Genomic DNA, 12013 nt, shown 5'->3' on the forward strand with positions numbered 1-12013 from the left:
ATGTCACATTCTTCTACAATACCAAAGAAATTTTGAAGACAAGCAAACCAGACATGTACTAACTAACCATCAAAGTGTTTGTAAAGTTTGCCTTTATATGATACCGATAGGTCAAATTTAGTTGACATGCATTATGGAAAGTGGCGGGAAAATTTTCCCACACTTTTCCCCTAAATTACCAGTTAAAAATATCAATGTCACAGATGCTTCAGGATAAATTTAAACAGCTTTTCAGTTGTTAACTAGATGTATTGAATATATCTGGGGCAAAAAAAAGACCAAATTGAGAAAAATGATGTACACTGCCTGATTCTTACACAGAATGGTACTTAAATGCAGGAAATGTTAATGGTTGATAAACACCATATAGTGAGTTAATAGAGATATCACAGAAATGATGTCATCAAAAATAATGTTTGAAGTTAACCATATTATCACAAGTTATTGGATGCAGTCATCTCCATCTATTTGTTTCCACTGTACCAAATGAACTTGACAAAATATGTTCAAATACAATATAGCTCATTTGGGTTTGTTTTTCCACTTGTCACAGTGGGTTTAGAAATGTGATATTTTATGACAGTTCTGATATATGTAAGATGTATGCTTATCACCAGGATATTAAATTCAGAAAAATACTTGACACAATAACAGTATATATCTTTCCTATATACCATTATCATAGTAGGTAAAAGACAAGAAAAATTCGAGTTCCTCAAGCCTACATTGTACCATAATATTGAGGAGACATTCTTACAAGTTACTGTAGAACTGGTTTAATATTTTCATGGTGATTTAATTTTTGCTATAATCATGGTACATGTCAAGATGTGAAATAAAAACAAATGAATAGTTACCCTCAAAATTTAGATTTATTCCTCCTCATGAAATATAATGTTTATTTCGAGATTGCTAAAATTATATTCTGTGAAAATAAAATTGTCCATTTTTACTACGAACTGTGAAACTTAAATTTCAACCAATCAAATCACCTGAAATTGAAAATATGTAGAACTAAAGCATTTAAGGAAAATCTCAATTTGAGATTCTTTATGAGGCCCAGGCCTCAGTGTCATGGTTGATGAGTGAAAACAGCATATACCACCTTGCCTGTATTGTAGAAGACAAGTACAATCACCTGAGGACAAACATTTATCCTTTACAAATTTCAATTAAATTTACCTTATAAGTAGACAGTAAGTATATATCAATGCTGAGCAAACACCTGAAGCACACTAATATTTTTTTTTATTTCCTTTTTGCTCAAATTTGAACTTATTAGATTACTTTTATTTTCTATGAAGTTTCAATAAGATCCTAATGCTTGTATTAGACACATCTTACATTTTAACTGTTAATTAAGGAAGTTGTTCAAAAACCACGTACATACACATATAAATAGGATTTAAACAAGTATCTATTCACAATATGAAAGGGTAGAAGAAGTGCACTGAAATTTAAATGATGGTTTAGTGGGGTAAGGAAAGGTGGGTAATCCACCGTAACGGTTCATGATATATGGTTTAATGGGGTAAGGAAACGTGGGTAATCCACCCTAATGGTCCATGATATATCTCATTTTGATATATAGAAGTACTATGACATATAATTGTGATAAAAGGGAGACGGCAAAATTTTCAAAATGGCATGACTCGAAAACTTCCCTTTTGATTTTGCTGAAAATTGAACTTAACTTGTATTTTATGCTACTTAACAACTGTACAAAGTTTTAAAAATATTCATTAATTAGTTTTCAAGTTACCATCTGGAAACCATGGGGGGAAACAGACAGACACGCAACTTTTTGAAGGGTATCACATAATACCTTACCACTTCGTGTGGTGGGGAATAAAAACTTATTAATCCCCCCATCATGAAATGTATGACATATATGTCAATGGATGCTAACCTTCAATCAATCAATCAATGGCATAAGCTTCATCACACGGACTTAAAACATTTACATGTACATGTATGCATCAGAAAACAAGTAATTAGTATCAGTAATGGTGCCAAGATTTACAGAATGGATTGGTGCAAAATATAATCTATCAGAGATGCTGATACAGTGAAGACATAACTGATAAAATATGCCTGTATATTGTACAATACATCAGCATTACTAGAAGTTCGCAACCAATATCCAAGAAGACTAGCTTTCTAACCTGGGCCAGAGAGATACACACTCATTTGCATTTCCAGAAAACTACACATATGTAAAAGGAAAAAAAAACTTTGAACAATGAGAAAGAAATTTTATCATTTGCCTTAGTATACCAGGAACACACACTGGTCCATTTCCCCATATCTCCAGTGTACAGTTTTTAAAAGTTTAAAAAATATATCAAAACCTGTCTAAAACAAACAACTTTTGAAGTCCTATTATGTCAGTTTAAGTGTATTTAGAACCTGTATATTTGAACACCTGCCTTAACCAAATGTAAGTTTTATAATCCAAAAGGGGTTTGTTTCACTGTACAATCAAAATGCTGCACAAAAATCTGTGTAAAAATAAATTGTCTACTACATGTACATGTATATGGCTTTCTTTATGGGATATTTTAACACCTTGATACTAACTAAGGTCACAGAAAGTAATAACTGATGAAAGAAAAAAAAAACTTTATTCCATGTTGCCAATGATATTTTTGATAAGCAAAACACTTGACTGTGAGGAAAAAAAGCAAAAAAATACCTTAATAATTGATAAAGTAATGCAGGCATTTCTATGAATAATGAAAATAACAGACAGTTTATTGATTGCTAGTAAATAAACCATAACTTTTATATCAAATTATATTCACAGAAATAGATTGAATAAACCAGTTTGTGTTATTGTTAAAATCATCATTAAGCACATAATTATATACATCACAGTTGTTCACCTATACAAGTCAATATCTGTAGTATATGTATGTAGGGACATAAAGTTATAGAATTGTTAGGTCGACAATGATGCTGTTTCATCATCTTTGACAATTCCTATGAGTCTCGTACCAATGATCGTTATAAAAGCAAATGCCAATAAAGGTTCACAACAACAAAAATAGAGTATTAAAATGATTTTATGAAAAAATAAAGTCACTTGGCTGGACTCTACGTTGATTTTACTTTCAATATGTACTGGCATATAAATTTATGTGAAAGCAATTTCAATATTCAGAATATTGCAACAAAGTTCAATTTAGACTAATGACATCATGTATAATTTAAAATAACTTAAAACAAGGATGAAGGACACTGTAAAAACTGTATTATAAGGAATAAAACATTTCTTTTGTGTTACATTCCTGGAATTCTGGAGGATAAAGAGTTTAGTGACAGACAGTAGAAATTCTGGAAATAATCTGAATAGGGAAACAGAAACATGCCAAATACTGTGAAAGTATTTTCGTTTGTGGGGTATCAATTTTCATGGTTTCATGAGTTTTGTATACCATGAAAATAAGCTCCCAATGAAAAAGGAAATTTCCCATTTATTTGTAAGAGAAATCAAATCCACAAATTCAGGAATATATGAACTGACATCTTTTCCTTAAACCATGAAAAATTGGTACCCACAAAGAGAACTTTCATGGTAACTGAAAGGAACACATTACATACCTTACATAATATGTTTAGATAAAATTACAGTTTGTTTACATTTTTGTATATGCATTATAAATGATTATTTATACCATATATTGTTTACCCTGTATTTTATACCTTATGTAATATTCAGCATATAACATGATTTTAGGCTTAGCCTATGAGGGATATGGCCATTTGTACTTAAATAACTTTGACTTTGTTCATAATTCAGTACTATGTTGTTACATTGCAGATGTCTCAACCCACTGAAATATGTTCAAACAATCATTTCTTAACTGCTTACATCATTTCAGAAAGATGACACTTCTGACTGAATAATTTTGAGCTATTCAGAGCATCTACATATATTGGATGTTGCTGACACTCTATCCCCATCAAATTGCCTGGTAAAATCCTATATCAAATGCACTGATCATTGAAAGAGTAATCAAGGGAACCAAGGCCATAGCGGTAATCAAAAGAATGTAATCCAGGGACAAAAACTAGACATGGAAAACAGACATACACAACAAAGAACATAAAGTAACTAAAATCATACATACAAAGTAACAAAAGTAAATGAGCAACTCGGAAATGAGAAACATCAAAATGCTTTAGATTACAAGGTCCTAAATTTCAGGGAATTTATTTCACAACTGATCCATCCCGTAAAAATATTTAGCACATACAGACATCATTTTGAAGATTTTAGATATATGCCTACAATTTAGCTGCATACACGTATATGTACACAAAAAGAGAGTCCTCCCTATTTCAATTTATAATTCTAACCACTAATGTTTATTTTATAAACCTCAGAAAACTGAACTACAATAATGCATCAGTGTAAAACAAAGATGTGATAATCTGATCAAAAACCGATTGAGAAATGCAATCCTAATGGTTTTAACACAATGGTCAGCAGATACGACTTTGATCACCTATAAACAGTCAGCTCCATGAAATTGGATATCAGTTAGTGCTACATAGGGTTAGACACCAACTTTTCTAGCTAGGTAGCCCACAGGACTATTTGGTAGATAATTTAAGTGGTCATCAAAATTGTTTCCAGTCCTCTCCTTAAGACTACTATAATTTTAAGAATTAATTTAGGAAGCACAAAGGACTACCAATTTAAATTTCATGGTTGTCCTCCCTAAAATAAGGTAGGCACAGGAATATTGCACCACAGTTAGTGTCAGACCCTGCAGTGAGTTGAAAGTTCAAATTGTAACATGTATTACATGTAATATTACAGGTATGTGAACCATTACTTCATACTTTAGATATTAATGCTATCATAAAAAGATCAAAGGAGGAGTCCAAATATGAAGCCCCCGTCCCCTTCATCCCCCACATACTTTCAGTGACAAGATTTTTATTTAGTGAGACCTTATATTGAACAACTTACAGTCCATGAGAATATATCAATCATAAAAACAAGGCAGAGAAAACTTGTTTTCCATTAAATACAATGTAATTATCCCTTTTAACAAAAGTTAAGGATCTTTTAAGTTAATGTTATTTGATTAATTACAAAATAGTAAAATCAATAAGGTATTCTAGGCAAGTATAATGCATACAATACATTTTTCATTCTTTATCTCAAATTAATAGGAATAAATAATGCAAAAGTTTCTAAAAGGTACAAGTACATGCATGTTAATTTACAAATCAATAATTTAAATCGCTCTCAGTGAAAAGAAAAACGTCAGTAAGGTTTAAAATGTCATTTTAAAACTCAAATTACATCACAGTGTGTATTTTGTTGTGACGCGTCTTATTCTTCACCCTGAAATATCGATTTAAAACCAGCCAGTTTTAAATGCAGCCTAGTATATCATAAACACACAAGATATGTGATTACTCCCCCACCTGAGTTCAATGATAAAATGGAAAAATAAATACCATATATGAGGCCATTTCAAGTATTTTTTTTGGTTTTCTGTAATTTTTCATGGAAATCAATTTGAAAAGGAGACATTTTGCTAAACTTAAGTATTGGCCATAGTACTATTATATTGAACAATGCTCATAGCAATAAAAGTAACAAGAAAGATGCTTTTTTTATTTTTTTTTTGCAGTGGTACAGCAAAAAATATAGTAATGACACACAATTAAATGGTGACATATGAGAAATCTTGAGAACAAAGAAATTTTTTTTGATTGGCCTAAGTATTTAAATGGCTAGTTCAGTATTGTTCAACCATGAACTTGAAAAAACATCAATCAGCACATTCATGCAGTACTTACAGAGTTATTTTTCAACCATGAACTTGAAAAAAAAACATCAATCAGCACATTCATGCAGTACTTACAGAGTTATTTTGAAGTGGCCTCTTATACTTAAAAGACCTTTACAGTGTAAATATACAGTTATGAAGTTGTAAACTGTCTGTTTTCTGATTGCATGTACAATAATGTACCTTGAAGCAGGTTTAGAAACATGTAAAAATAAATATTAGGTTGGCCTGAAACAAGTGGTGAGGGTCTTAAAAATGTGGTACAAAGTTTTAAAAAATATTTTTTTACATCAAAACTTTTGGGTTTTATGGCAACAGAATCATGGCCTCAAATTTTAAGTATAATGAAGCTGTGTATTTTACAACTAAACTCTCTAAGTAAAATAGGCATATATGCTGACAATTTCTACTTTTGCAAGAATTCAGTTTGCACCTATTTTCAGAAGTAGTGCAATTTACTTAACTGCAGAGGGGGTCCATGGTCTATGAGTTACATGTACTCTATCATGAAAGAAACCTATGGCATTTACATGTATGTTTGATGTTCATGTACATGTAACATATACAGAAGGATCTGGACCTTCCATCAAACAAAAGATACATGTACATGTACTTCATCTGTAAAACTGATTAGTGTTAATTTCACTAGAGAACAGTTTCAGAACTTTTGCTTTCAATCTAACTACTCCCAAAACTTTCATTATGGAAGGCTTAGTTTATACCATGACCAGATTTGTATATTGATATATTCTGGTTCCTATGAAATATCTTTTTAAGGCATAATTGATAAAAAAAAATCTGAATAAAAAATTATAAGCTGAAACACTAATTTCAAAATACAAATTGCACATTGCATCAAATATACATGTACAATGTATGTGCATGTAACAAGTACACACACAAAAAAATATAATTTTCTTTTAAATTGCTCAATTGAAAGGAAAAACTTTAAGCACTCTATTGGATGGCTTAGATCCTTTACTTTGATCTTAATATAGTTTAATCTACACTGTACTTATATACTTGACCAGTTCATCAATTATATCATGATCAGTATAAGGATATACAGCTGTATGATAAACAACTGAATTGAATTTGAATACATGTACCTATCAAAATTAATTGCAGATTAGTTTTTTTTTTTTTATTCCTAATGACATTACAATGAACATGCTTGGAATTGGTTGATTTCTAAATGGCACTTAAAACACATGCATTTGGTACATCAGTCTTGTTATATACAGTACAGAAAGAGACATACTGTGACTGATCACTGACACAGTGGTACACCACTCTTAGTGTGGTAGTCAATAACATTATTATTACTTAAGGTTTCTTGCAAATTCTTTTTGAAAGATGTTGGTCATTGCCTACCATTAAAAAATAGGAACTATCTATTTGTATAAACAAATTGTGGGTTACCACTAACAGAGTGGTGTACCACCATGTCAGTGATCAGTCACGGTACATTGTAAGTCTCTTTCTGTATTGTAAGTCACTCAGACTAACTCAGCAATTTTTTTTAACTCTCATACATGTATACATGCACATGTACATCAAGGAGATTTACAATTATTAAGTTTCTAAATCTTCCTGTATACATATACATGTTCTGTAATCACTGCATTCTGTATCAGCAGAGACTATCTAGATACATGTATGTGTATTTTTCTTTGAGATTAAAGTCTATATTTGTCCTTAAAACCTTGTTTTCTTCCTTGTTTGATGGGCTTTTATAAACAGCATGTGTACATGTAAATGTCAATACTCAAGATATGACAGGTAGTTTTTATGTATTGGAGCCACTGACTGAGGGGCAAGATCTTGGTAGAGTGAAATGTAGTGTGCAAAACCAAAATGCTTTGGTACATGTATTACTGTATACATTTCGTACACTTTTGTACATGTACATATATGGTAAAATAGTGACTATCATACATGTTTTACAACTTGATCTTTTCATGGTATAAGTAATTTAGTGAACAGCTCAGTGCACATGTAGCAAGACCAAAAACTTTATTAGTATATTTTTTTCTGTAAGATCCATTAAACTGAGAAAAATTTAGCCTCCCCTTAGAAACACTGGAGACTTGGAGAATTTCAGTTTCAAAATGTTTTGGCAAGTATGAAACAATTTGACCACAAAATCTAAATCTTAAAAAAAAGTTTAATATATACATTGTATTATTATAGTTTTGCTGATAAATACAATAATATTACTTTATCAATTATATTAATCACAGAACTCAATTAGTTTTACAATTGATTGCTGATTTTAACCAGATCTGTATATATAACAAACTTATTTCCTAACAGATAGCAATTACAAATGGTACATGTAGATGCTTAATTATATTTAGCCTGGAATCTATGTTGATACATATATATGGTCCACGGTACAAATTAGTATAAAATGAAAGACAAAATACTATGTATGTTTAGCAGATAGATTTGTACATATATTCCATACTTTTTGTCTGAAAATTTCTAGTTCCAGATAAAAATAAAATCAGTACCAGTACTTGACTTCGCAATTGACACTTTACTCAAATTGGCCTTTTGATGCTAGTTTTAATTGACGTCAATAATCTTTTAGTTAAGGAAGAATTCAGTACAAAAAATCAAGAAAGAGTATTTTCTGCAGTGGCTGATACAAGTGTTAATACATGTGCATAAGCAAATACTTCTATCTGTTCACTACATGCAGTGACTGAACTGAACAAGAATGAGATGGAATCAACCGTTGCTGTTTATTTTTTTTTTTTTTTCACATTTGCTTCCTTATACAAGTACAATAATATTTTAACCCTGCAACACTTTTTGCACCTGTTCCAAATCAGGAATTTCTTACCTCTATATGTCTTGTTTCGTTTTCACTTTCAGTTTACTTTTATGTTGCTGGAGTATATAGGGGCAACTATTTTGCTATACCCATGCATAATGCTGTTTTGGGGCCAGCTGCTGTTTGCCCTGGGGTATCAGGCTTACCTTGTCATTCATTGAAGACCCATGGGTTGCCTTAAGTTGATAATTTTCATCCCCATGGGGTTGTTGTCTCTATGACATATTCACCATACCAAATCTTATTACAATTATTTTTTCCCATAAAATTGCAAAACCATTCTGATATTTCTTAAATGCATTGACAATAAACTGAAAGCCATGGGTTTTTTTTTAAGTATTCAATTATGAATACCATTTAATCACAATTATAATATCAAATACATTATCAAGAATATAATTAAGATTTTAACCACTTACTAATAAAATAATAAATTAGTTTAAAAGAAATTTGATCAAACAAAGGCTTTTTTTTATTTTTGCATCATTGTTTAAGAATGCTAACAGTTTTAATATATGAAACCAATGAAAATGTGGTACATATACATGACTTGTCCGTGTACAATGCATAATGAGACCTTCAACTTGTATGTTTTACATTTATGCATATAACATGTATATATTTACAATTTGACCTGCAAAGTATGTCACAACTCATTTAAGTTAATCAAAAAGAAAGAAAAAAAGTTCCTTTTGCAATTAGATATCTGTATTAAAAATTCTGTAAATTTTTACAATTTTTACACAACCCGTCACAGGCTTGGTTGGCAGTGTTGTATTAGTCATAGATTGAATATCTACCTATTGTCAAATGAAATCGCGATTGAGGACTGTAATTTATTTCGAGTGTCAACTTATTAGAACGAAATTCACGCGTTACAAAGTTAATATATAACTCTTGTATACTTTACATTTAACTTTTAAGACAATAGTTTTCAAAAGTGTCACACTGTGCGTTATGACAATGACCGGTTATATATGAATTCCGGGGAGAAAATGGTAGCATTAAGGGTTGCAAATCAGTGATATATACCTGCTGGAATCTTTGTGAAGAAGAAAACTTTGTCTGTTTCTTGTGGTGAAGAAAAACTCGCCTGACAACCAGTGAAAGTCCTCGGGAAGCCATCGCAAAGTTTGTGCATTCCGTGACTAAAATCGGATATAATCACGGACATTATGAAATCTCCGGAATTCAAGCTTATTTTCGCAACTTCAGAGGTTGCTTTAGAAAATCAACAATAACGGACAATCTATCCATATATCAGAATATAAGATATGAAATAATATATTGGAAGAGTCAAGCTGGTTCAATTATTAGCATCTATCAGACATCAGATTCAAAAAGTCAGTTCATTTGGTAATTGAAATGGAAAGAAAAGAAATGTTTCTCGTCGTCTAAGACATTGTTTTTGCAACGTCCCTGCTCACGGGGCATGTTTTTATACCTACCAAGTTCTATTTCTAGATAATGATCACTACTGCGAAACTTTGTCATTGCTTTTTTCTGAATTTTTAAGTATTCTGATGGTTGAATATCTGTTTTAGTTTGTTATCAAGATATAATTTAGTGGTGTATCAAGAGTTCTTCATATTTTTTCTTTAATAACCCCTTTCTTTTATCTTTAACTTTTATTAGACTTGATTTCATTATAACACTTTTCAGGGTGTTCAAAATCAGTTTTGTCTAGTTGAAATGCATTTCTAATAGATGATGCAAAGCTATACTAAGTATATACGTGTTCACCCTCTTCGTTGAATTTTTCATTCAGAAAAAAATGCGCGTCCTTGCCTGAGTAGAGGAAACAACGTCAAGAGAGTTTTTTCTAATATTTTTATGAATGAGTCCAAATGTAAACTACCTAGTTCAGATTTTGAAGCAATATTGCTTGTAGTTCTTCGTACAGCTAAAACAAATTTATAAAATTTGTTGTGCATTTTTTAAGAAGATAAATTCGCTGGAATATGTTCACAATTTGACATATTTTTTAGGGAAAATAATACTTTTCGACCTTTTTGGAAAGTTCTTACTTTCCTTTATGGTACTTAGGTTACAAAACACTAATTCAACCAATGAGTGAAAAAGTCCAACATAAGTTTTAGTGCACTTGTGTTATATGTTGTTGTGGAAAAGTGCACATCAAACCTGCACAAGTGAGCTTGTGTTTGGCAGGGAATAATATTTTTCTGAAATATCAATATGATGATTGGGGGTTTTTAACGACCTTGAATACCAATACAGGCCTCTCACGGTCGATGTTAGTGGGTTAGTAGAACCAACTGGTGTTGGGTGGCGGAGCCCGGCCTTCGGGATACTTGACCGAAGAACTCGGTCAGAGTATGTCCTACTAGCGGCTGGGCTGCTGTGTTGACGCGTTAGTCTACTCCCAGACCCCACGTGGGTCCGAGAGCGTTTTCCCACTCAAACTGTTTGGGAGTACGTCAACGTGAAGAGTGTTTATCAATATATATCCTAGTCAAAGGAAGGTGTATTATGAGTTTTTTGTAAAGGATATGCCCTCATGGTATATTTCAAGATAGCATGTGCCTTAGTTGCTTTTTTGTGCAAGTCGTGGTTCGATAGTTTCGGAGTTATTCTATTCACTGTGTAAAAATCTTGAAATTGTCGGAATGACCATGTCTATATCAAAAACAAAAATCTCTTTAAACAGTCACCATTTTTATCGCTTTTCCAATAAAGTTCATGGCATCATTATAACGAGGACGCTTTAGGATTGGTTTTGTTTGTTTGTTTGTTGGGGTTTAACGTCCGAGCAGCAATATTTCAGCTATATTCAGACGATGAACATGAAATTGATGATAAAATGAACATGAAAATGATGATGAAATGAAAAAGGGATGGGACACAAGGACAGTGGGGTCAACACATTTTGATTTGCACTGGAAATAGGGAGAGGTGGATAGGGTCGGGCAATTTAGCCTCCTGTAGCGGAGCCCTATGGTTCCTACTCCGGGAGAATACCACAGTAGGGTTCTTTAACGTGCGAGGAATGTGGCATCTTTCCCAACACGGTGAACCACTATGGTTTGCGGTCAGGTTTTCCGTATTACAGCCTGACAACCCCAGCATGTAACACGCCAGGGGTACCCCATTCCACCACCTGAGGCACACATCCCAGATGCTATGTGGGCAGAGCGCCCTAGCCTCCGGCTAGGGTTCTGAGCACTATTTAGTCGCCTTTTACGACAAGCTTAGCGCTGCTACAGGCCCATTCTTTTGACACCCGGACCTACACGGGACAGTAGTGGAAGAAAGATGTTTTTCTGTCCATGGCTGAGAACAGAAATCAAAAGAATGTAATTCAGGGACAAAGACCAGACATAGAAAACAGTCATGCACA

The 12013-nt window shown here is 32.4% G+C and overlaps 1 protein-coding gene across 1 annotated transcript in view; it reads right to left on the reverse strand.

The window, feature by feature from the left end:
- Nucleotides 1-9828, reverse strand: part of LOC148619859 (calcium uniporter protein, mitochondrial-like) — a 69068-nt gene extending 59240 nt beyond the window's left edge. The window contains exon 1 of the mRNA XM_088580210.1: nucleotides 9688-9828. Coding sequence (XP_088436336.1) covers nucleotides 9688-9780 — 93 coding nt within the window. The 5' untranslated portion in view covers nucleotides 9781-9828. The remainder of the gene's footprint in view (nucleotides 1-9687) is intronic.
- Nucleotides 9829-12013: the final 2185 nt, after the last annotated feature.

This window comes from Perna viridis, chromosome 4 (assembly GCF_037379345.1).
Source record: "Perna viridis isolate PV_CMFRI_1.1 ecotype Kerala chromosome 4, ASM3737934v1, whole genome shotgun sequence".
NCBI classification, from domain to species: Eukaryota; Metazoa; Mollusca; class Bivalvia; order Mytilida; family Mytilidae; genus Perna; species Perna viridis.